The 26874-nt window shown below is 43.0% G+C and overlaps 1 protein-coding gene and 1 long non-coding RNA gene across 3 annotated transcripts in view; one reads left to right on the top strand and one right to left on the bottom strand.

The window, feature by feature from the left end:
- Window positions 1-922: 922 nt before the first annotated feature.
- LOC118521504 (uncharacterized) lies at window positions 923-4551 on the bottom strand. Its single transcript, XR_004910172.2, has 2 exons — window positions 4477-4551; window positions 923-3583 (listed from the first exon to the last, which is right to left on the bottom strand). It is a non-coding gene; the product is annotated as an uncharacterized LOC118521504 (long non-coding RNA).
- An 8623-nt stretch (window positions 4552-13174) lies between these two features.
- The window catches only part of LONRF1 (LON peptidase N-terminal domain and ring finger 1), a 38553-nt gene continuing 24853 nt past the window's right edge, over window positions 13175-26874 (top strand). The window contains exons 1-2 of one of the 2 annotated variants that reach the window (XM_036070065.2): window positions 13175-13989; window positions 25946-26064. In XM_036070065.2, the coding sequence (XP_035925958.1) occupies window positions 13275-13989; window positions 25946-26064 (834 nt within the window). In that variant the 5' untranslated portion in view covers window positions 13175-13274. The remainder of the gene's footprint in view (window positions 13990-25945; window positions 26065-26874) is intronic. The other variant, XM_036070064.2, reaches the window with a different exon arrangement.

Raw genomic sequence — 26874 nt, 5'->3', positions numbered from 1 at the left:
CTTCCTGAGAAATGATGACTCCCTGCTTTACCCCAGATTGACTCATTTCTGGGCTCAGTGTGGCCATGATAAGCGGTGGCCCTTGCAGACATGGTGTAACTGGCCAAGCATTTCGATCGTTACCACCAGTCTATCACAAGCACAGGCTAGAAGGGAAACAAGGTATCCGAGGAGATCACTTTTTCTGACCATCTTATTGGTTAAAAAAAAAAAAAAAGCCTTCTAAAATTACGCACAGGCCTATTTTATTTAAACATACAGAAATTTGTTTTATTTTAACAAAGATCCTATTCAGTGGATAAAACTTGTTTTAATCACCTCCAATCTTCCTGTTGGTGAGGGAGGGATTCCTGCCCTAAGGTTATAGGGATGGCCAAATCGATGATACCCACACTGGAAGAGGAGACCCACAGAAGCTCATGAGTCACATAGACTTACAGGCCAGAGGAGGACACTGATGTCACGCAGGGCCACACAAGAACAGAATGAACAGCTAAGGGCTGTGGCAAACTGACTTTGTAGTGTCAGGACAGGGAGGTGGCATCTGGCTCCCTCGGTGGCTTGTTTAAAGAATTCTGCTAGCTACCAGGGGACTGAAACCCATTCCTCCAGGATAAGTAGGAACAACCTCTGGTTTCCTTGATAAGGAGGGTTATTTGGCGAGGGACCTCATCCATGAGGTCCACTAGGATATTCAAGGCCCCCTGCAATTTCACCAGCTGTCGAGGTGGTCCATAATACAGGGCCTTACTTTTAGGCCTTATACCAGACATGTCAACATTGTGAACCTCTCATTCTGTTGTTGTAGAAACCAGAGCAAATGGATTTCCCAACGGTGACTATCATTTGCTAAAGGACCCTGTTTTTTCCTACATATGACACAAGACTGTGACAAGGTAATATTGTAAGAAAGAAGCAATCATTTGGTATCTTGGGCAATAAGACATTTTATTTCCTTTCCTTAAATGTGTATGTCGTTTCTCCTTCGATCTAGTCCCCAGTCATTAAGAGGGGAGACAGAGAAGTTTATGTTTCCCAATTTGGATACCTTCTCGAAACCAGAAGGATGTGTCATTTTCTTTTGTACTGTATAGCCACTGCTTCATGACCTCCCCGCCCCAACCCACTGTTGAAAAACAGTTGTCTTTTCCTACATATTTCATGGCACTTTTGTATTTATATTTTTGGCAACATTATAAAGCCTTGGAAGCTCAGTGCATGCCCTCTACTTTGCAAAGGTAATTATCAGAAGGATAAGAACAAAGAGGGCTATTGTCTCTCTTCTCCATCCCATCCTCTGTCCCTTAGATTATGCAGCACTCACCCATACAATACAGCCGCTTAAAAAATTAGGAAGACTGTGTATAGCATTATAAAAAACAGATCTTTTAAAAATCCAAAGGTTTAACTGATAGACACCTAAAATAGTGCCTGGCATACAGTAAGCTCTTATTCTAACATTTGTTAATAACGTGAATGTCTACAGTAGGTATGATTAAAATGAACCAGCACAGAGTTCAAAAAGATGAACACACCTACATGAAAAACCTACAGGGCCTACTTGCTGACTCTCAAGGTCAATTCTTAAATTGGACTATGTACCAGGGTTTTTCTAAGTGAAGATCCTGGGTCACCTCCATCAGAACCACTTAAGATGGTCCTATCCCAGTTTGTCTAAGGCCAAGAATCAGCATTTTGGAGAGTACCCTTGCTGATGCTTCAGTCCACTACAGTTTGAGAATCACTGGGCTACATAATTAAATAGGTGCATTTTAGAGAAAAGGAAGGCCCTATAGGTTTTTTTTCTGTTTGTGTTCCTTGAATATTCATATGTTGAAATCCTGCCCCACAAAGTGATGGTATTAGGAGGTGGGGTCTTTGGGAGGTGATTAGGCCCTAAAGGTGGTGTCCTCATGAATGTAATTAGTGCCCTTATAAGAGGCCCCAGAGCAAACGCTTGTCCCTTCTGCCATGGGAGATTCTAGTCAGAACACAGCCATAAATGAGGAAGTGGGCTTTCATCAGTCAGTGAATCTGCTGGCACCATAATCTTGGCTTTCCAAGCCCCCAGAACTGTGAGAAACAAATGTTTATTTATAATCCACCCAGTGTATGAATTTTTGTTACAGCAGTCCAAAGATATTAAGAAAGAAGGTAAGAGACTTCTCTTCTGACCAGCATAGGCCCACTGAGTCACAGTTTCGCTCTCGGTGTGAATACAGGTGTTTTCGGATTCTTCCATCACCTACCAGACTCCTCTCACCAACACACGTACGTGAATTTCATGATGAAAAGATATGTGCCTTTGAATTGTGCTTTATGGTGTTTTGTTTTCCTTAATTCCTAGAATGTATTTTATTCATTTTTTAAAGTTATTTACTTAAATCTAAGGCAAGCTAAACTGGAAATACCTAGATCTCCATGCTCTAACTCCTTTTCTGATAGGCTTCAAAATTACTCTGTCCTTGGTCTCAGATATGGTCCCAGTGATCCCTAGCCCCAGTCACACTGAGATGACTGCATGGTGGCCCCCATGCCAACTCCTCCACCGTCTTGGATTTGATGTTCGCCTCTCTACTCTGTGCAGTTAGACAGGCTTTGAAGTTTGTGAAGAACACTTTCTGCTTGAAGACCCTGAACTAGTGGTAGTTCAGCTCCTCTCAATTTTGGGATAACCTAGACTCCTTTGTGGTAGGGCTGAGACTATTGTTTTCATGGGGGAGGAGTTGTGTCCTCAGCCTCCTGGGCAGCTGGGGCTTTTTCCTTTTCTTCACCCCTATGTTAGGGAGTTAAGGAGCAGAAGAAGGATGATATTAGGGTTGTCTGTCTTCCCCAGTCCTATGGTGTTGGAATGGACTTCTGGTGGAATTCTGTCCTTTTGCTTTCACTCCCTCTGGGCTTCAGCCTTGGGCTGGGGGGCTCTCGGGCTTCCATCCGTGTAGCCTACACAGTCCACTGTGTAGCCTTCCCTCTGCAAGACTGAGGCAAGAGGTCTGCTGGGAGGCTTTTAGCTGCTTCTGCAACGGGCTTGCTGGTCGTCTCTGCCCTGCAGTCAGCACACACGTGCTACCCACCGGGGAGGGACCAGCAGCTCTTGCTGACATGCTGCAAGTACGCTCTAGAAGCAAGCACTTCCTCCCACTATGTGAAGACCTCTGAGGCCACAGCATAAGCACCTGTCATGGACATGGGGGTTCCACTTCCCGCCGGATCCATGAAGGCTATTCCCTGCTGGTGCTGTATTAATGTGCCAAGTCTGTACTCCGTTGCCTCACTGTCCACAGGCCCTGCTGTGCTGTCTATCACGACCACTGCTGCCCCTCTGTCAGGCACCGTAGGCACTGTGATTAGGAAAGGGTGTACTTCCATGAGCACAGTTCATAATGAGAGGAGGTGGCCCCAAACACCTCACGGACGATGGGGAAGCTCCTGATGTTGACCTGATGGTGATCCCCTTGTCCATGGGGCTCCATAACCACTGAGCTCTGCCTCAAACACAGGTATGTCCCCTGTGGCCTTCGCTGGGATGACCTAGGTACAGCGGTAAGCCTCCATGGTGGTCTTGGGGGTAAACAAGGTTTTCCTAGTGAAAGAAAAAAAAAAAGATCTCTTGTACCTGAAGGGGACACAGCTGAAGGTTAAAAATGTGGCCAGTGGCAAGCTTCAGGTGGGGCTGTTGTTTCTCATGACTTGGATGGCTATCTTTACAAACTTCAAGGGAAGCTGCCTGGTTGGCTCCAAGGTCTTAGTAGGCCTGAGGCCTCTTCCCTGGGTGTCGTCCACACCTGACATGCTTCTCCTAGCATGCGGCTGGCTGGGCCGGCATCACAGTTCTATCAGGTGCTGCTGGGCTGGTGGATGTGACGCTCAAGGTCACCACCAGCACATGGTGTACATCAATCACTTTTCTCTTTTGCTGATCTGGATAAAGTCTCTCTCAAAGATCGGTGGGTACTTGAATAGAGCACGCTCTCCCTTGTACAGATGTAGCTGCAGTGTCCCCGCGGAGGTAATACAAATGCTCACTGCACACTACTTTCCGCTGTGTAATATGGGAACACAGATTCGCGGCATGGCTATCTTTTACCAAGACAGCTCTCTGGGGCTCCTCCACACCTCCCTCACCACACCTCACAGGCAGGCCACCAGCGCTCCCCGGCCCTCGGTGACAGGTGGCTGAGCCTGGTCTGCGCTCCGGAGCACTCCGAGGGGAGCAACCAGGAAGGTGCGGGGGCGCTGAGTACCCACCACTCAGCCTTTTGCAGCCTGCCGGGGACAAGCCTGACATACTCTCCGAGGGCAGGAGACGCGGGTCGCGCTAGGGAGGGGCCTCCCCCAGCCGCCCCCTTGGTCCCCACCGCTACTGCTTTTCATCCCTCAACCTGAGCCAATCGCAAACGCCCGCCAGCCTCCTGAGCCTTCCCTGCGACCAACCCCGGGGCCACCTTTAACCCTCTCTTGCCCATTGTGACCTACCGACAACGTCACACCACCCTTTGTCCTCGTTCTGCAACGGCAGGCCCCTCAGGCTAGGGACTCCACCCCTCAAACTCAGAGACCCCGCCCAGGCCCGGGCGGAAGCACAGCGCGCATGCGTAGACACCGCCTCCACGGGGACTGGAAAACCTCGGCGGGAGGGGGGGATGGGGGGCTTCTAATGACAAAATTAAAGATTTTACACGTGGGCCTGCATCGTTTTCCACTGGAAAATTATCAAAAGGCAGGGGATGTATTTGTTCAAAAATTACAGTCTCTCTGAGCTGGAAGGAACTTTAGAAATTATGTGTTACAACCTCCTCATCATACACAGAGTTGGAGAAACTTTTCCCATAGGTACCCAGAATCCAGGAGGCTTACCCTCTGGGTGAGATGCTTTTTGGCATAACTGCGTGACACAGTGTCCTTCAACTGACACCGTCTCTGCATATGCACACTTTTCTTACACATATAAGTAGCTCTTTTTGTTTCCAGATAAACACAAACCAAGTTTGATTTATCATATTAAAAAATCCAAAATATTCTTCGAAGCAAGCTGTTTTAACAGATACGCAGTTGACTCTTGAACAACATGAGAGGGGTAGGGGTGGGTAAGAGCGCTGACCCCTGCCTGGTCAAAGATCTGAGTATAACTTTTGACTGCCCCAAAACTTAACTATTGAGAGCCTACTAATAACATAAACATTCTATTAACACATGTGTTATATGTTATTTGTATTATATACTGTATTCTTACAATAAAGCAAGTAGAGAAAAGAAAATGTTAAGAAAATTATAAGGAAGAGAAAATATATTTATAAGACTGTACTGTTTCTATGGAAAAAGAATCTTCCTGTATGTGGACCTTCACAGTCCAAACCTGTGTTGTTTAAGGGTCAATTATAGATGAAAGCTTAGTATTCGCAGCTAATGCGAGCTGTATTTGAGCTATCTAGCTATATTTGGAGTCAAATAACTTGGCTACACCAAATTTAGGAGAAACAAAAATGGAGCTGTTCTATTACTCAAAATGCCCCTTCTGCTCAGAAAGGTTTGATGTAAATCTGGAGAAGCACTGGCTATGGGATAGGCCTTAATTCTTTCAGGCCTGAGTTGATGTAATAGGGGAGAATGATACAGTGATACTGGGATAAATAAATCCTCTAAAGTCAAAGGCACCCATAGCGAAGTCACCCTGGTAATAAATGGGTTTGCAGGAATGTTTGGTTCCCTCCACACTGGATGAGAAGTGTCGTCACTTAACAAATGAGTCAGAGTCAGAGACGTCAAGTCCTGAATTCTTACAAAGATCGGGGTCAGAATCAGATTAAATTAGTGGCCAGGATTCTGGGAGTTCATATGAACCAGCCTGTTTGTTAAGGGGGAGAAGGGGTCATCATAAACCGATACACATACCAGAACATATTCCTATGCTTCACATTTTACTTACAGCTCCGATCGAGACATTTTTGATGGCAAGGCATTTTATTCGAAGTTATTATGTGTTTGTGATTTGGTTTCATAAGGGAGCTAATGGGATGAATTAAGACATGACATAAGAATGTAGGAACTATCTTATAGGGTGAGATCCCTGGACCATCCAGCTCAGTGTTCTGTTATTGACAGAAACACCAAAGGATGGATCACGGGAAAGCATCACTGTCTTTCTTGACTAACCTAAAACTTCGGTTGGGCCTGACTTCCCTTTGTAGTATTTTGATGTATCCATCATTTTTAAACTTGTTCAAAACGGTTTATTTTTATGATAATTAGTTTTCCGTACTGGATGACAGAGTCTGTGTTGTTTACTTAATTTATTTCGCTAAATCTGAAAGAATGTCCCTTCATCTAGCTATTTCAGAATCGGAAAAGGGATAGAAAAAGATCCTTCTCTCTTGTCCAAGGCCCTAAGCCAGCCTGGCTTATAGCACGCACTGGACACTGAATAAAGATGGTTCTGTAGCACGTATCCACCTGATACAATCTATATCTTCCTCTTCCTCTGGTTTTCTCTTAACTTTCAACCTCTAACCTGGTAGCTCATTCCACCATTATCTCCTTGCCCTGACTCTCTCCTCTGTACATTTTCATCTCCTGGTTGTGAACTCTTCCATTACCCGAAGTCAACATCTCTCCTTTTTGGAGAACTTGTGGACCATCTCGGGACACAGGTCATCTGGCCTAATCTACTCACAGCCTACTTAACATGCTGGATCTCCTTCACCAACTCAAATGCCTATCCCATCCAAATAACTTACTCCAGTCTTTCAGAGGAAACTATACACATGTTCACTTTATACACATCACTCATTCTTCCGTGAGTTGCAGTCTTAAATTTTTACAATTCAGTAACTCCGATTCTAAAAAAGTCACACAGCAGCTGAAAATGAGCCAGGCAAAGGTGCATCGGATGCCTTTATCCTCTGAGCCAGGTGATAGCCTGACCAAGTTGTATAACCTTGGGAATGTACAAATGAAATGAAACTGCACGGAGGGGGGCAGAGGTGGGGGTTCCTCTGTAGTTGATGGGCACAATGAGTTTAGCAGCTTGCCAGGACATACATGAATTTTCCAAAAGTACATTTACTCGGTGCTAGGATTCGTGATTCCTTTTCAAGTAAGCTGACGCTGCAACTTTATTTCTACTTCTCTTTCTTAAATATAATTATTATTTTGTTAGATCTGGCAGAGGAAACCATGTTATAGGTTCCATGCCACATCCTTAATTCCATAAACTTCACTCTCCCCTCTAGCAGTGGCACAATGACTGTAGCCATCACAAGAAGAAGGTGGGCAGCAAAGCACACGTATTCCCGTGTGTAGCACCAAAACCCCTTCCTTATTCTGCCATTCAACACTTTGTTGTTGTTGTTGTTGTTTTATCGAGGACCTATTATATGTTCTAAGCACTGAAAATCCAACAGTAAATAAAGCTGTTTATTATATACATAAATAATATCTCGATCATTCAGCCCTTTGTGCTTGTCCCCCTGTCCCTGAAGTTTCCCTTGTGGAATTTGTAAGTAAAATAAACATACAGTATATTAGGGATAAACTCTAAAGATATAAGAACAGGGCAGAGAGATTGGGAGACCAGAAAAGTCATCACGGAGAGGGTGCCATTTGCACAAATGTTTCAAGGAAAAGAGAGAAAGCAGCCTTGAGCGTATATATTAGAAGAGCATCCCAGGCCAGGAGAACAGAAAGGGCCAAGGCCCTGAGGAGGCCAGTGAGTCCAGGGAGGAGTGAGAATGGAGAGACCAGCAGGAGATGAGATCAGAAAGGCTGGTGGGTAGGATAGATCAAGGCCTGACTTCTGAGTCACTCATTAGGACTTTAGATTTTCTCCGGAGCTCAAATGAGGAGTAAATTCTGTGTTTCGAGGAGCATACTGTTTATGTTTTAAGGTGATTGCCCTGGTTGTTGTGCTGATAAGAGAACAAAGGGGTTTGGAGCCAGTTAGAGGGCTGTGGCGGTAATCCAGGTGTGAGATGCCGCTGGTGACTGGGACCAGGGTGGGGCAGAGAGAGATGGGGTCACATTCTGGATACATTCTGAAGGTAGAACCAAAACGATTTGCTAGCCTTGTGTATGTGAGAGAAATAGGAGAGAAAGAGAGAAGCTGGGGATGGCTCCAAGATTTTTTGACCCGTGTAGGCATCCCACCAAGTCTTCTCAAATCTTCGAAGACTTTCTACTCTTCCAGTTTCGCAGGCGTTTCTAAATGATAATAGTAATAATCATGCTAGATTCTATCCAGATTATTAGTGCTTTATAATTTTCAAATTATTAAAGCTTCATTTGCTATGTTAGGTGGTTTTACAGTTGACCCTTGAACAATGCAGAGGATAGAGGTACTGACCCCCGCAGTCGAAAACCCATGTATAACTTTCGACTCCCCCAAACTTAGCTGCTGATAGCCTACTGTTGGCCGAAACCTTACCAATAACACAAACATTTGATTAACATATATATAGTATGTTATATGTATTTATACTGTATTCTCACAATAAAGTAAGCTAGAGCAAATATTATTAAGAAAAAATACATTGACAGTACTGTCCTATATTTATCAGAAGAAATCCACATATAAGTGGACCTGCACAGTTCGAACTTTTTCAACTATATATTTCTTTGTTTTTCTGATGTGCATAAATGTATATAGTGTTGCTGAGTATAATTTTCTTTATATGTTTCCACTTGCAAAATTCTTATCTAAAGAATAACAAACTGATTGTGTTATTTTAGGAGGAGAAATGGTGGCTTGGGCCAGGGTGACTGTGGGATTGTGGAGGGGGGAAGGGAAGGGGTGAAAGGTCAGGGGCGGAGGGAGCAGTGAGAATGGGTCAGATTCTCCATATATTCTGAAGGCAGAACCAAAAAGATCTTTTGGCAGACTAGGTGAAAAGTATAAGAGAAAGAGAGGAGAGATGAAGAAAATATACTGTCCTATTGTGTTAGTGGTAAATGTATTTTCATCACTAACAAGAATGAAGAATGTTAGGTGATATTAATTTGTCAGTGACTCATTCAACAAAGATTGTCTAGTGTCTTTTCAGTGCCCTAGGTGCTGGAGACACATCGGTGACCAGGATGGGCAGAAATCACAGCTCTTCGGGAGCTTGCATTCTTGAGGGTGGAGACAAATTATAATATATGAGATGATGATAAGTGCTAAATGATGATAAGTGATAAAACACGGGGCAGGGTGCAGACAAGGAAGGAAGACAGAGAGTACCAGAGGAATCCATATGTGGTTAATTCTTAAAGCTTGTTAAATAATATATGGGATTTATTCCTGTGTCTCTTTCTTTCTCACAGCTTAATACTGGGAAATATATTCATTTTATCAATTTGACTACCAATAAAATAGAATATGGGTTACATACCTAGTATTTCTAGATTTTTTAGAGTATTGGAAAGAAGAATTAAGAAGGGCGCCCATGGTAAGTGTAGTGCCCCCTGAACACACTGACAGTGTTCGCCATGAAGATAACAGAATATTTTAATAATGAGTAGTAAACTGTACTTGCTTAGACAGTAGTCGCTGCAGACAATTGGGTTTAGATATCTATTTAGCATCACCTCTATTTAACCTACTCAGGTTGTCCTCATTAGGGCTTTTCACTTAGAACACCATTATAGCAATCATATACTGTATTTTTAGCATCTTATATAAACTTCCCTACAAATGCCCAAGTTATATAACCATCCCCCCCCCACCCAGACTTTTCTCCAGCCTCTCACAGAATTACAGTAGGGGTGAGGAAGTGTGTGCGGTGGGAGATCCCTGGTCTGTGACTGGAAATGTTCACATCCCAGAGATTGGTCTCCCCTCCCCCGGACAGGCCTGGGTGTGCATCAGCAAAGTGTGCTTCCTGATACCCCCTTCTTCCATTCTCAGCCTTGCCTCTGCGAAAATGTAACAGGTGTCACGTTGCTGTGTTCCTGAGCTTGGAAGACTCTCTGCCTCCTCTCAGTTGTGTTCAAACAAACCCCTAGGGCTCAGCCCCAGAGGCAGAGGCACCTGAGAGATGGTTCCAGGTCCCTCAGTTTACAGATGGCAAATGAGGCTCAAGGAGGCCAGATGACTTCCTTCCAGATAGAGAGCACAAAAATGGGCAGCCCCAGGTCCCCAGATTGCCCCTCTGGTATGACTTCCGTTAAACTAGGAGTTTCTCAGATCTTAGTGTTCTCACACACATAAAATGAGGGCTATGAGAGGTGGTCTCTGAAGACCCTTTCATCTGTGCGTTATGTTCAGATATGCTATTGGGTGTGTACTGATTATATTGGACTTTAGAGTTTACTGTTTTCCATGCAGTGACTAGAATGTTACCAACTGCAATAAATCAGGAAGAGGACATAATTTTGCTTGGCTCTTTAAAGCTTAAATTTGGTCTTTCTTTTTTAATGGTAAGAATGTGAAGAAACAAATGGTAAATTCACCCACGGCAAAAAAAAAAAAAAAAAAAAAGGCTCAAATACACATCTTCAGCTGACTCGTGTCCAGGAAAAGCACTATGTTACGTTTTTCTTAAATAGGAGTTTACCTAACTATATCAGGAAAAGTCTCCTTCTGGTGTGGTGGGGGGGAGGGGGGGAGGAAGGGAATGATGGTGATAAGCATTTTCCAAATTAGGAAACAGATATGCTTTTCTTCTTACTCTCTTACATAACTGATCTATTTTAGAAGACAACACTAAAAAACTGAAATGAAATACAAATCTCATGATTTTACTACTTTACGCTCGCAGGAAAAGAGGGGAGAGCTTCACCCCAGGGCACTCCTTCCGGCCAGGGGGCTATTTCATGGGTTCCCTCTCCTCCTCTGCAGCCTGCCTGGCGAGCCAGAGACCCAAGTCCGAATTTTGGAAAATGAATGAATACTAATTTTTCTCTCCTCTTAATTTAAAGGCAGTCACATCAAAGTGCATACATATCCTCTTTTGGTGGCACGAAATGATGGAAGAGTGACCTGTCTACAGCCCGGGATTGTTTTGCCCCGGACTTCCTGTTTCAGAGGGAAATTGTGCAGCACACAAAGGCCAGAGAGGCGGTACAGTCTCTTACATAAATAAGTTACATAAATGAGAACCAGTTATGTAAATGTATAAACCAGCAAACATGAATTATAACCATTCACAAATGCCAAGGAGATCACGGCAAGATTCCTCCCACGGTCCCATTTTTTTTTCCCTCTTACATTATTGTAATTGTACCATTTTATTTCACACCAGAATCAGATGTGGTCATGTCACATTTATTAGGGAAAGAAACTCCAAATGACAGATTCACACTATTTTCTAAACCATACATTTTACTTTGGTGGGGGGGATTCCATAATAAAACCTGATTCGAACTATATCTGAAAGAACTATAAGCAGATTTATCAATTTATACTTCATGTATAATCATGAACACATGTATTAAGTAGTTATCATTGTACATGTTTGTCAGTGGCTGTTAAGGACAGGAATGTATCACAAAAAGTCAATGTCCATCTACATATGGATATTTGTTTTACCACTTACTGTTTCAAGTCTCCAATGAGTATGTGGGCATCTGACTAAAGTCATTCTTATTAATATTGAGGGAAGGTAGTAATATGGGGGGGTGAGGATTAAATTCAGGGTTATGCTTATGAATTAATCCTAACATTCCCCACATCAAATGATTAGGAGTTGCTCCTTGTTTCTTGGCTATAGTTTGTTTCAGGTGTAATGGGAATGGTAAATGAACCAGTTTGCCCGGGCACCCTGTCGGAGTGGGAACTCAGTTTTTCCTCAGCAAGCTTTTTCCTTGTTCCTTTTGGGGCAATATATCTACATCTTTTCTGAAGTTACAAAATTTGTTCATTGTGTAGTAAAAACATATGTAACTCAAAGCAGTTTTGAGCCTAACTGCCTGTTCCATATAAAGAAGGATGTTAATTAAACGTTAGCCAATTTCAGGCATAGCATGCTCAGGTTAACATTCCATTTACCAACTTCATTTTGAAAATCTCCTGCAATATATTTCTAAGATCTAACATAGTAACCTAAAAGTGAAATGAAAGAAGGGAGCAGAGCCTCTGTATATTATTAGCTGTGTGATTTGGGGCAGGTAACCTTCCCTCTCTGGGTCACTGTTTCTAACCATCTGAAAAAGGACTAAAAGTTCTAAGTCACTTCCAGCATTAACAATCTAGTAGCCTATAATCAAATCTATATTTTCAGCTGAGAGCTTTAAACTCTGACATCAAGTTTAAAGGAAATATAGTCCATTATATAAAACCCAGATCATTTTTTTTCTTCTGTTGGCAATACTGCAGACCCTGCTTGGGTTGTAGGGTTATTGTGACTGACATATGAAAACTATTCATCTTGGTGATTTCTCTTTAAAAATGTCAAATATAGGCCTTAGCCAGCTGTGGAGCATTGAATGAGATGTGAAGAGGACCGTCTGACACCTTGGGAACCTGTGGGCTTTCTTCCTGAATGTGGGGGTGAGTTTTAAACTGGAAAGGCAGCAGTAACTTGCCACCCTGGAAAACTGTTTTGCCCTCTGGAGGGAGTCTGCTCAGGAATGTGGGTGGGGTTATTTTGTTTCTAAAGTTGACCTAGCCTAGACTTGAGGAGTCACTAAGTCATCAGACTGACTTCGCGCATTCTTAGGTCCTCTGCCTCTACATGTCCGTCTGTAACTTGGGTGTAAAGAAAATGCAGACGTGCACCTGACATCTACACGGGGAAGCTCCCACCCGCCAGGGAGGGAGGGCGGGTGCCCACTCAGGACGCCGGGTATGTCGGGGGAGTGCAGGCGATCTGGGCTTTAGTCCCGGGAGGCTAGCCGCCGGCAGAAAAGCACCCACCAAGCAGGCATTAGGAGAGAAGCCTTGCCAGGTGAGAGTAGGCGTCCAGAGGAAAGGCGAAGAGGCTGCAGGCCCGGGCTCCTAGGGGCTTTGTTCAATTACACGCCAGGCCCCTATTTCGGGAGAAGCCAATTAGATCCCCGCTGGGGGATCATCTGACCTCGGGTTCCTCCCCAGAAGGGGTTTCGGAAGGGGCGGGGCCAGGCGGTAGGCTCCTCCGGGACCCGGGGCGCAGGCCGTGCGGGGGAGTCCCGGGCGCTTCAGCGAAGCTCCGCCCCGCCCCGCGCCCGCCAGGCCCCGCCCCCGGGGCTTCCCGGGCGCGCGCCGCCCCGCTGTGTCCGCGCGCCACGCCCCCCAGCTCGCGGGCCGCGTGCGGAGCCGCGCGCCCCGGAGGCTCCGCGACCGTGGCGGCGGGCGGCGGCGGAGGAGCAGCCCTCCGCGGGCCATGTCTTCTCCGGACGTGGCGAGGAGCTCCTCAGGAGGGAGCCGGGAGATGGCCCCCACGCCGCGGAGCCGGGGCCGGTTCTGGGAAGTGGGCGGCGGCAGCGGCGACCGGCTGGAGCGCGTGGCGGCGGAGTCGGACCGCTGGGAGCTGCTGCTCCACCGCGGCGAGCTGCTGGCGCTGGGCGGCCACCTGAAGGGAGCGCTGGAGGCGTACGCGGCGGCGCTGCGCCGCGGGGCCCCGGTCAGGCCCGAGTGCCTCGGCACCCTGGTGGACTGCCTGGTGCTCAACTACCGGCTCCGCCACGGGCTGGGCTGGAGCGCGACCCTGGCAGCGGGCGCGGACCCCGGTGCGGGCGGGCTGCTCAGCTGCCTGGGCTGCCGGGGCTTCCTGAGCGAGCCGGTGACCGTGCCCTGTGGCCACAGCTACTGCCGTCGCTGCCTGCGGAGAGAGCTCCGTGCCCGCTGCCGCCTCTGCCGGGACCGGCTGCCGCCCGCCGCCGCCACTGATGCTGAGGGCACCACTCCGCGGCCGCCGCCTCTGGCCGCCGCCATCGCCGCCTCGGGCTTCAGAACCAGCGTCGTCCTCAACCACCTGGCCGAGAAGTGGTTCCCGGGCCAGCGGGAGCGAGCCCGCGCGGCCGGCCGGCTCGGGGAACTGCTGCACCAGGGGCGCTACCGGGAGGCCCTGGCCGCCGCCTGCGAGGCGCTGAGAGCAGGTGACCGCGCGGGGATGCGGCGTGGGCCCGGGCGACCCCACCCTCCTTTTCCCGACGGGCCGGCTACCCGGAGCTCGTCTGCGCCCCAGGGGGCCTTTTCTGCCTCCCCGAGGCCGCCTCGCTCCCGCTTGTAGGGTTTCGGGGTCCTGGAGGGTGTGGGAGGGGGCGGCGCCCCGGGGTGCTTCGGTCACAATGGGGATCGCCTTCGGAGCCGACTGTGACGCGGCGCGGGGAGGGGCGCACAAGCTCGGGGTTCCCTCAGCCGCGGCCTTGCGGTCAGGAGGGAGCGTCCCGAGCGGAGCGGGTGGTCGGGGCCAGGCCGCCGGAGCGCGGGATGGGGTGGAAGTTGGGCAAGCCGGAGCGGCCGCTCGCTTCCTGCCGCGCTCTTTCCTGTAATTGGCCGGCCAGGCCGGGCCGGGCCGAGTCCGCCGCGGGCAAACGGCAGCCGGGGCGGGGAGAGGATCTCTCCAGCCGAGGCTAGGCGTGCAACGTTTACCGTCGTACCCCACAAAAGTCACTGGGGCAATTGGAAGCCGCGGGAGGGCAGAATTGCATAAGCTGGGTGGGGGGGGTTGTGTAACGGGTGACGTCCGGTGGGCGTGGCGGGAGCTCCGCGCCCGCACCCAGCTCCGGGAGGCCCCGCCGGCCACTGGGCTTGGGGCGGGTGTCGGAGCTACCCGGGGGTGTCCGGGCTTACCTGAAAACGTCTGCAGCACTGGTTTTTCTTGATGGTTTACCTATCTATTCCCAGACCATACTTATTTCGTAAACACACGTGTGCTTACTTTTCGAATACCCCTAGTTCACGGTCAAGATGAAGAGGTAGTCTCAGATGAGTTCTTTGACACGTTTGTTTGCCTTTCCATTCTTGATCAGGCTGTGGGGAAAAGCCTTTTAGATCTTTTGTCCGTTTCTTCGGAAGCAGCTTCGGCTTCTTAGCCTAGGTTAGCACTCTTAAGGTGGTTTTAGGGGACACAGCCAGACTTACCAAGGGAGAATGAATAGTTCTTTAAATCGGTGGTTCCCCCACCCCGGGTGGATTTTACCCCCCAGAGGACATTATCTAGAGCAGTATCTGGTAATCCCTGGAGACTTTTTTGGTTGCCACCCCTTGTGGGAGTAGTGCTGGTACATCTCATGGGTAGAGGCTAGGGATGCTGCTGAACATCGGAGAGTGCGCCGGACAGCCTCCCACACAGTTATCAGGCCCAAAATGTCAATAGTGTCATTGTTAAATCTTGTGTTAAATAAAGGGTATTTCAAGATTGGAGTCTTTCTTGGCATAAGTAATGCCGGCGGGAATAATCCCGGAGAAAGACATCGAAAATATAAATCGGTATTAGGTAAATTGATTAACTGTAACTGAAACTCTTTTTGTGCTTAGTCATTTTGAACTAGTGATAGTATATTATTTAATTATTTAATACCTTTAGAGTTCAAAACATAAACTTGGCATATTTTCATATCTTTCAGTATCCTTATGGGAAGTGTAGGCAGTTATAAAATGGAGTAGAATGGTAGACCCTGAACAAAAGAGGACTAGTTGGAATACAAAATTCTGATACAGACAGCTCCGCCTTTCTGGGTAAATAAAGTTGGAGTGAGGAAGTGCAGACCATCTAGGCCATGGTCCTCATTTTAAAAATGAAGCAGAAGCTACGGCAGTGACATGACTTGCCTACGGTCACACAGGTAGCTGGTTGTAGAGGCAACATTACATCCTCCATTTCTCCTAAATGTTGCACTGGGGTTGGCCCTGGCTTTATAGCTCATCCATTGAAAATGTTTGACACATTTCCAGGGAAGTTTTCTTTGTCGCTAGTATTAAATAAAGGCTGAAACTTATTGATAGCACTATGCAGTATTAAATACTGCACTCCGTAAGAATTAAATTAGGCACTTAATAAGAATTCAGGTCTTAATCTACAGAACAGTGAGCACATTTACTAATTTAAGGTCTGGCTTAGTGTTCTATAACCAGTAATCTTTTAATTAAGGAAGATTTGGGGCCTTGGATTGAGGATATTATTTTTAACAGAAAAAAACCCGTATCTACTCGCCTTTTTTAAAGACAGTCTGCATAGTCAGCACATGGGAATTTTGCCTGTTCAGCTACTTATATCTTACTTTTGTGGGACTAGAACTCAAGTCGTCTTTCACCTCATTAGCCTATTTTTCCCTCGTCTGAGGTCTTTCAAAAATCATTAATTCCATTCTCAAAAATGTGTCTGAATGTTAGTAACAAGGATAACTTTTTTCATCCCATAAATTTTTAGTGCAACATAGGAGGGAAAAAAAAAAATCTTAGAGTTAACAAATTATAGTTGGTAAAGTACAGATATGAAGTGTTCTAACAATTTATAGGGGTAAATAAAAACATTTAGTAGAGTTATAAATCTGTAGTTAGGCTTTAACTTTTTCAGAGTCAGCTAGTTAACTAGATGGGCGTTTGAAATGTGTTTAAGATGGTACAGATGGAGTTACTAATGATACTTTTCATTGTTGATAATGAAAAAAGACCTTCACTACAATTTCTTTGTAGAATTCTTATCATGAAAAACTAAATACTATTAACTAGAAAAAGATAATCTAGTCTGCAGTTAGCCCACACCCATCCAAATTTATCCCTGTTGACAAGAAAGGAAACTTTGAAAACCTTTTCCAAAATCAGAAGTTTCCCACTGAGATTACATAAGTTTCTGTCGAATTGAAATATATTTAGATAACATTTAATCTATTGATCTTTTGGTATTAACTCAGATGTTTCATAACTTTCTGTCCCTTTAGTTCAGGGCTATTATGTAAAAGTCTTTTCTGTGTTAGATCTTTATACTTAAGAGCCTGTTGAAATGATCCCACTTTGCTATGCTATTTTCCTTTTATTTTTAATGAATTTTTACACTGACTTGCCTCCTCCCCATATACACCCCTCCCTCCCAAAAGAAGACAAAAGAACATTGTACTTTACAGTTTGAACTGGTTTAAAAAAAAAAAAATAAAGGTCATAAGGGGGAGAACAGTTTATTTAAAATACTTGTAAATTTTTGTCTTTAGTATTAATCATATAGTTCTTGCCTATTATCAAGCATTTAAAAAAATGTTTATCCTTTGATCCTCACAAAGAATCCTGTGGAGTACCCTTACCTGGGAAGGAAATTGAGGCAGTTGGCAGTGGAGGGGCTGTGTGGTCTAGTGGTTAAAGCTGTGAACCTTGGCAGCTCTTGGCCTGGGCTTGAGTCCCAGCACAGCCCTCCACTTACTCTCTGACCTTGGGCCTGTTGTCTAACCTTTTTGTTTTGGTTTCCTTATTTGAAAAGCGAGAATAGTATCTCGTAGATAGATGATAACTCATAGATAGATAACAGCAGTAACAACTACCTAGGGCTGTTAGGAGAATTGAGATGTAAAATGCTTTGAATGGTGCCTGACAGAATAAATGCCTAACAAATATTAATTAAAAAAATTTTAGAGGTGCCTGGGTGGCTCAGTCGGTTGAGCATCTGCCTTCTGCTCAGGCCGTGAGCTCAGGGTCCTGGGATCCAGCCCCGAATTGGGGAATTGGAAGTCTGCTTTTCCCTCTGCCCTTCTTCCTCCCCCTGCTTATGCTCTCCCTCAGTCTCTTGCTCTCTCTCTCAGATAAAATCTTTTAAAAAAATATTTTTTAAATGTAAAAGTTGTGCTACAACTAGAAGATGATTTAGCTAATATTTAAATTTTATGATGTCAAGCCCTGTCCTTTTCTCTCTCCCACATTAATAATATTACCAGAGTGAGGGTTAAATCCTGATTCTAGCCTATATATGTGAATTAGTAGTAACATTTTAGCATCCATCGATAAAATACAGATCCTGAAAGGCTTTAGTTATAAAAAGATGAGTCAAATTATAGGTAAATCTGAATACACTTGAAGAAAATGTAAAGGTGCTTAATATCTTAACTAGGTTAATGTGAAGAGATTTAAATTTATTTAATCAGTAAATTTCATACGGCCTAACTTAATCTGTAAAACACTTGAAACAGTTAACATTGACACTTAATATGGTGTTTAATAGTTCACAAAATATTTTCCTTGCCATTATCTTAACTGATCCTTAGAAAAGATCATGTGAGGTAGGAGGGCAACTTTAGCATTCCTAACTCACAGATTGAAGAAGAGAGCTCCAAGAATTTTAAGTGCCTTTCTTAAGGCAAGTAAATAACCAAGTTAGAACTGAAAGCAAAAGCACCAGGTATGTGGATATTGCTTCTGAGACTCAAATTGATTTTAAAAATTAGCATATAAATCATAAATCTCACGTATTCTTATTCAGCAGGTATTTACTGAGTTCTTACTACATACATGGCGTGTTTAGGTGCTGGAAATACAGAAGTGGACAAAATAAAGACCCTGTCCTTATGGAGTTTGTATTTTTTTTTATTTCTTTTAAAATCGCAGCAAATTGGCATTTATTGAAGAGAAAAGGGGCTTATTGCTTAATTGATCTCTAACAAACGGAGCCTGTATGCAGTAAATGTCTGATTCACCTTTTCTTTAATTCAGAAGTCATTTTAAGGATTTTTGCAATGCATCAGGGTCACTACAAAGATTAGTTACAATGGCATATTCTTATTGATATAGAAGATGGGAAAACGGGTTATGTAAATATTAAGTGCTCTGTTTTAAATAATTTCCATGTTTTTTTAATCTGTTCTTTATCCATCAAACAATGCAAAATTTACCAAAACTCTGTTATCTTAGATTTTTAGTTATTTATATATTAACCTTTGGTGTATTCAGAATTGGTTTTTCTATTTAGTGGAATATTTCTAAGAGGCTTAGATACATTCAAGTGAGAATTTAAATGAATTTATATAGTATTCTATGCCTTGCATTGTAAAAATATTTTTCAAAATTGTTACGATGTTTAACTGTAGAAGGTGAATGACAGACTCTAAAATGTAAGACAAAAGCTTCTGTTCACATTCCCACCCCACCCCTTGTAGGATGCGATCAGTCTTTTTTTTTTTTCCTTTCCCCTCCTTTTATCCAGTCTGCACTACCAATCCCTAAAGATGTTTCTCACCTGGCAAAGGTTTATTTGGGTAAAAGAAAAAGTACTATTTCTAATACCTTGTATCGAGAGCTGATCTCATTGCTATTCAGCTTATTTTGAAATATTTTGTAATATTAACAATACCTATTATTTATTGAGTATTTGTGTGCCAGGCATTGTGTTAACTGTCAACACGCATTGTCTATGTAGTCTTCACAATAGTCTTAAGATGTAGGTGTCACAAGCATTGTATAGGTGAGGATACTGAGATTTAGAGAGTAAGGTAAACTGTCCGAACTGGGGTATAAACCCAGATGTTCTAAATCCAATGGTTATGATCTTAAGTATGCCAAACTACTATTCCTGGACTTTATTAATCAATCACTAATAACTTGTCAATTGGCAGCTTTTAATTTAACGATTTATTTTATTTTAGAGAGACAGAGAGCATGAGGTGGGAGGAAGGGGCAGAAACAAAGGGAGAGGGTGAGAGAGAATCCCAAGCAGACTCCTCGCTGAGCACAGAGCCCGGGTGGGGGCTTGATTTCAGGACCCTGAGATCATGATCCGAAATCAAGGGAGTCAGCCGCTTAACCCACTGAGCCACCCGGGCGGCTTTTGGTTTAACTATGATAACCAAGCCCTACCATACTGAACTTGAAAAAGTAATAGAAGCAAAGAAATTTGGCATTTTGGTTAGCCACTGAGATTGTTGAAATAGGTCAACATATAAATCTAAGAAAAAGACACTCAGAAGAACGAGTAAAAGATTATGAACGTGGAATGTTTATTCTTATGCATAAACAATCTAGCCAATAGATAGTTTTAAAGATTAGACTTACTGAAGAAATGTACATTAAAACAATGACTTTTTAAATTTTTCTAGGACAAAAATACACAGCTTGTGGGAGTGTACAATAAGTTTTTTTTTTTTTTTAATTTTATTATGTTAATCACCATACATCATTAGTTTTATTTTTTTTGATGTAGTGTTCCATGATTCATTGTTTGCATATAACACCCAGTGCTCCATGCAGTATGTGCCCTCCTTAATACCCATCACCAGGCTAACCCATCACCCCACCTCCCTCCCCTCTAGAACCCTCAGTTTGTTTCTCAGAGCCCATAGTCTCTCATGGTTCGTCTCCCCCTTCGATTTCCGCCCCCCTTCATTTTTCCCTTCCTGCTATCTTCTTCTTCTTTTTTTTTTAACATATAATGTATGATTTGTTTCAGAGGTACAGGTCTGTGATTCAACAGTCTTACACAATTCACAGCGCTCACCTTAGCACAAACCCTCCCCAATGTCTATCACCCAGCCACCCCATCCCTCCCACCCCCCCACCACTCCACTCCAGCAACCCTCAGTTTGTTTCCTGAGATTAAGAATTCCTCATATCAGTGAGGTCATATGATACATGTCTTTCTCTGTTTGACTTATTTCACTCAGCATAATACCCTCCAGTTCCATCCATGTCGTTGCAAACGACAAGATTTCATTCCTTTTGATGGCTGCATAATATTCCATTGTGTATATACACCACATCATTATCCATTCATCTGTCGATGGACATCTTAGCTCTTTCCACAGTTTGGCTATTGTGGACATTGCTGCTATAAACATCGGGGTGCGCATATACCTTCGGACCCCTACATTTGTATCTTTGGGGTAAATACCCAGTAGTGAAATTGCTGGATCGTATGGTAGCTCTATTTTCAACTTTTTGAGGAACCTCCATACTGTATTCCAGAGTGGCTGCACCAGCTTGCATTCCCACCAACAGTGTAGGAGGGTTCCCCTTTCTCCACATCCCCGCTAACATCTGTCGTTTCCTGACTTGTTAATTTTAGCCATTCTGACTGGTGTGAGGTGGTATCTCACTGAGGTTTTGATTTGGATTTCCCTGATGCTGAGCTATGTTGAGCACTTTTTCATGTGTCTGTTGGCCATTTGGAGGTCGTCTTTAGAAAAATGTCTGTTCATGTCTTCTGCCCATTTCTTGATTGGATCATTTGTTCTTTGGGTGTTGAATTTAAGAAGTTCTTCATAGATTTTGGATACTAGCCCTTTATCTGATATGTCATTTGCAAATATCTTCTCCCATTTCTGTCGGTTGTCTTTTGGTTTTGTTGACTGTTTCTTTTGCTGTGTACAATAAGTTTTTATAAAAGGAGGTCTAGCAGAATGTATTGAAACTTTGTATGTATAATTTTCTACACAGCCATTCAACTTTATAGACAGTGACTAAGGAAATAAACAGATATGTAAAGGCATACAGGGAGATGTTCATTGTAGTACCCTTTTTTTTTTTTTAAAGATTTATTTATTTGAGAGAGAGAGCACACAAATGGGGAGGGGCAGAGGGAGAGAGTTTCAAGCACACTCCCCGCTGAGTGTGGAGCCCAAGCCTGGGCTCCATCCCAGGACCCTGAAATCATGACCTGAGCGGAAATTAAGAGTCTGACGATCAACCAACTGAGCCACCCAGGGGTCCCTGTGGTACTTTTTATATTAGCAAACATTGGAAGTAAAAACTGCTGAGTAGTGTATTTTTAAATAGATTGTGAATATGGTAGGGTATTTTGCAACCATTAAAAACCATGTGGATTTAATTACATTGCCCAAAAAGAAGTTTATAAACTATCTATAGGGTAGAGTTCATAAAACTATAAAATGAAAAATGTAATCTACACCCGTAGGAAAAACGTATAGGTTATATGCCAACACTGGTTATTTCTTTATGGTGGGAAAAAGATGTTTCTTAATATTGTAGGTTTTTCAAGTTTTATAAATAAACATAACTTTTATAATCTGAAAGTTTCTTGAAGATGGACTAAGGAAACAACCTTAGGATTGGAACAAAGATGAGTAATTGGGATTCTGGAGAACTCTCCTCAGCCCATGAAATGCCTTGGCAGCTTAAGACCGGGTTTCCTCAAAATGTGAAGCAGAATTTTATCTCAGTTTTTATTTGTCTGACAACTGGCAATATTACTGGGTCTAAGAGAAGAGAAAATGGGAGCATGAATTGAGCATAGGGGACAGATTTTAATGAATTTCTCCTTGCTCACCAAACATTTAGCAAAGCCAGGATTTGAGGACACAAAGACAGGAAATAATGGAAGGAGCTCAGAAACAGATTTTAGACTGAAGGCAGTGCACATCCAGTGAATGAACACAATCATAATAGCCAACATTTACAATGTACCAAGCCCTGTTCTGAGCTGTTTGCATATATTACTCTTGAGTAATCCTGTGAGGTAAATACTGTTATTTGCAGAGGTGAACAGGAAGGACTCTGGAGCCAGACCACCCGAGGGAGAATCTTGAATCCATCACTTCCTAGCTTTTGGATATTGGGCAAGTTACTTAAACTCTCTGTGCTCAGCCTCCTTATCTGGGAAGCTGTGGACAGTGCTAGACCCACGTAGGATTGTTCTGAAGGTTGCAAATCATAATAAGTGGTGTTTCTTAAATAAAAATAAATTTTAGGAAACACCCTCAATTTTGTAGCTGAGGAAACAGGTACAGAGGTGTTTGGCCTTTTGGCCCCAGGCACAGTAAGTAAGTGGAGGGGCCAGAAGTTGAACCCAAGCAGTGTGACCTCAGAGTTCCTGCTCTTGATCCTTATTGATGTGCCAAGTGAGGGTAGTCTCTGAAGAAAACATCTTGAGAAGAGATTGGTGAGCTGAGTCCTGTTGGATGAGAAATAGTTCCCCAGACCAAGGGGAGGTGGGGTATTGAAGTAGAGCTCTGACAAGGAGGGAGTTCTGTGAGCAAAGGAAGGAGGCATGAAATAGAATGGTAGACGAGGGGCGGGGTGAGGTTAGGTATTACTGGAGCCTAAAGTGGGAAGGTTGATAATGATAGGAAGTGAGGCTGGAGCGAGGGTCAGGAGCCAGCCAGGTGTGTAGGAATTTGTATGTTGTGCTAAAATACCTATCTGATCTTCTGGATGGTGAGGCTATAGGTAGGGTAAGACAGGAGGCAGGGAGAGCAGTTAGCAAGCTATTGAAAAAATCTTAGAAATTTGGATCTGGACCCTTTAACTAAGGCTGTTAGCAGTTAAGATTGGAAAAGAGCAGGGACAGATTTGAGAAATATAGGAAGTAAAATTGACAAAGTTGGAGATTGAATTTGGGAAATCAGGGGTGTTACTAGTAGAGAATACAATAAAAAGACTTTTTTTTAAGATTTTATTCATTTGACAGAGTACAAGCAGGGGGAGGGGCAGAGGGAGAGGGAGAAGCGGGGGGCTCCATCCCAGGATCCTGGGATCATGACCTGAGCCAAAGGCAGACAGTTAACCTACTGAGCCACCCAGGCACCCCAAGACTTTTTTTTTGTAATGGAAATGTACTGAGTTTGAGGAAATTATAGCAGGCAGTTATAAATTTGGTGAATCTGAAGGCAGGTTGAAAAGCTCAGAACTGAAGATAAAGATCTGGGAGTTAAATCATGCTTTTAGTACAATTAGCCCAAACCACATCTTTGTATTTGTTCACTTTTTCAACACATTGGGTCTGTAATGTGCCAGGCACTAGGGTACCCGCAGTAATGGCCTGATAGCATGCTCAGTGAGGTGACTTGTTCACTCCAGGGTCCTCAAGGCCACGTAGAGAACATACTGGAAACATTTGTTGACTCTTCAAACTTGAGTTACTAACACAGCTGGGCTGATAGTTGTTTTTTGGGTTTTGTTTTTTGGGGGGTAGGGGGGTGGTTTACAATTGCCTTTTGCAGAAGTTTACATGGAGGGCAGACACTATGCTTTGACGATTCAACGGTCTCAAATAGTGCATTTGGCTCTTTTTTAGAATTAAGGGTTTAAAATAAGTGGGTGGGGTGACCCTAATCTCTTAAGAAGCTTTAGGAATTTTCAACTCGCTTGAAGAGGTTTTCTTTTCCCCCTTATAAAGTCATTTCCATTAACATTTGAAGTTCTTAATAAAAATGTTACCTATGAAGAATTGGGGAGCAAGACTTTTACAATCTAGCCCTCTTGTAATTTTATGTGTACCTTTTCTCTTCTAATATATACTAACTTCTTAGGCCCGCCTTTAGGGAATCTCAAGAGCCTGAGTGTTTTTGTGTTGAGAGGAGAGGGGAAACAGTGTTTTTTCACTTTGGTCAGAGTGGAGAAGTGTGATACGTTGGCTGGGTGTTGTCAATGACATTGGTGTTCTTGTATACTTACTTCAGTGTTAACCCAAAGAACCTCTAATGAGTAGTGAAAGCATTGATAAAAGGGTTTGATAGTCAAAAGTTTTGAATGTGCAAGGCATCAAGTGTGATGCAATGGGAACCTGCTGTAAAAGAAAAAATTTGAAATGAAAAAAAGCCCCTAAGGGAACCAAGAATGGAAAGGGCTGCTTGCTGCAACAGTGAACTCCCTCTCTCTGAGACGCAAAGCAGGGGGGCTCAAGGATGCTGTTGGAAGCACCCCAGCTCTGGGTGAGCAGTCCTTAATTGGTCAGTGTTTTTTGATGCTTTTGCATTGACTACTCATTCTTGGCCTATTTTGGCACGCACGGCTCTCAATTTTCTGAACTCCAGTTGTTTTCGTCAAATCAAGATTACACGATCCAATTTCACAATAAAATAAAATTTTCTAATTGGATTGTAAGCTCCTCAAAGACAGGGATAAAATAAAATCTTTTGAACACCTACAGGTCAAGTTTTGTGTCAGGACTCTTCATTCTTGATTGATGAATCATATTGAGCTTTCAGTTTCCATGTGTTTTTATTCAGAGATAATGGTTTCCAATTATATTACTTTAAGAAACAAAAGACAAAATATTCTAGATGTGTCTTTTTTATTTAGGAAGCATGAAATATTTTCTTGAAATATTTCATTCTTCTTTTGAACATTTTCATTGGTATAAATTCGAAGGAAAAATATAGTTCCAATTCTTAAGCATCAGCTGAAAAAGGCCAGTCTCGTTGTTGAGAGTTATCTGTAGGAAAGCCATCATTTAAAAAGTAGTAAACCGGGGAGCTATTGAGGAGTTTTATTATAGTTTTTTTTTTTTAAATGAGGCATTATGGGTCTTTATACCCTTTCCACAATGAATGCTTTATTTCATAAGCATATATTTTTGAAGGCTTCAAAGATGAATAGCTTTAAAAGAAGAGTCAGATTAATTTGTCTGTAGATGTGCTGAAAATTAGTTTTTGGCTTAGACTTCAGATTTAGAATCTACGTACCTGTAACAATTGATGGTAGTATCACAGGTGATACCAGCTAACGAATTCTGAATGCCATTGGATACTAATTTGGTTTCTCAAGTGCAGATGTAGAGGATGGTAGTCAAATTATCAACAAAGCTTTTTCTCAGAAACATTCGAAATTAAATCTGTTTGGGGATGATCCAATACCATTTGTGCTAATGGCAGGAATTAAAATTTTGACCTCTTAAATTGTCAACCCATTTCCTCCAGAATCAGGACCCTTGTATACCCTCCTAAGGTTGAGCCTTGGTCAGTCTTTGTTAGTGTGGAAATTCAGTGTGCACTAGTTGCATGTATGGTTGTTTATAAGTGAGGATTTAGAAATTAAGGTATACAAAAAATTAAGATTTACCATAAAGAAGCAAATCTTCTAAACATCTAAGACCTGCTTTTCAAATCTGTATAGAATGCCCTCCCTATTTTAAGAAAACACTTGTTTTCTTAGAGGTGATTATTCATATTATAAAATATGTCCAGTACTTAAAAACCATCATTTCCTGTGCTAAAATTATCCACATATAGTCTTACGATAAAACTTCTAGATAAAATTCAACATGTAAGTGGGTTGCACCTATACTCTACTTTGGTGGTTATTAGCTGGAATCACAAAGTCAGCTCCTAATCTAGTATGTATTTTGTGGATTGGACAATAATATTTTAAAAATAAACCTTTATAAAATATTTGTTTCAGAGCCCAGTGATGTGACTCTAAAAATTTACCGAGCGGAATCATATGCTGGTCTCCAGGAGTTTAAAGCAGCCATAGAAGATTTAAATGCGGTTCTCTTTCAACTGCCAAATTGGCCTGAGGTAAAGTTACTGTTTTACATTTACCTACATTTAAAAATTTCACCTGTAGGGGACATGCATTTCAGTTATGGTTATAAGTTTTAACAAAATAGATTTCTTGACTCTTAAAATATATAGAGTTCTAGAAATCTAGGGTTAGTATTTTGAGTGGATGGCTATCTAACAATTTTTAAATCCTAAGAAGCCTTTGTTTCCTAACTAAAGAACAATCTGAATTTAAGGCACAGAGAAAAAAAAAATAAGAGACTTGAGTATGCAAAATTTCCTCAAAGAGATACAACTAGTCCCACTGGATCCAAACTGAAAATTGATGGAGGAGGTATACTGATGGAAAGAGAGGAGGTCCTTCAGAAGCTGGAAAATGGGGACTAGATGAGGCAGTGATTTAATACAGTAAATGGGGACAAGGGAGGTTGCCTTGCCCATGCGCTTTTAAAAAAGACTTGAGGCAAATATATGTGATCAGTTTACTAATTTTTTTTATCAAATTGCCAAGGCAAATCAGTTCATGTCCCATATATGTTCTTTAAGCTCGAAGTTACTATTTTGTATGACTTTTTCCCCATTTGAAACCATGCTTTTGAGGACAATATAGTAAGGATGCTCTAAAAATTATAAATTAATATGAAAAATGATACAGAATCCCATGCTGACTTGACTGGTTAGTACAAGGCAAATGTATATTAAGAATAAGACGGAAAATGATCTGTATGGACAATTTTAAAACTGTTAAAAAAGAAAGACTCTGGATTTAATACTGAAGTGATATAATTAGAAATAAGGTTTTGAGTCATTTTTCCATAAGTGCTT

This window comes from Halichoerus grypus, chromosome 3 (genome assembly GCF_964656455.1).
Source record: "Halichoerus grypus chromosome 3, mHalGry1.hap1.1, whole genome shotgun sequence".
In the NCBI taxonomy this organism is placed as follows: domain Eukaryota; kingdom Metazoa; phylum Chordata; class Mammalia; order Carnivora; family Phocidae; genus Halichoerus; species Halichoerus grypus.
The sequence above is the reverse complement of the archived record's forward strand: the minus strand, read 5'-3'. Positions and strand labels throughout refer to the sequence as shown.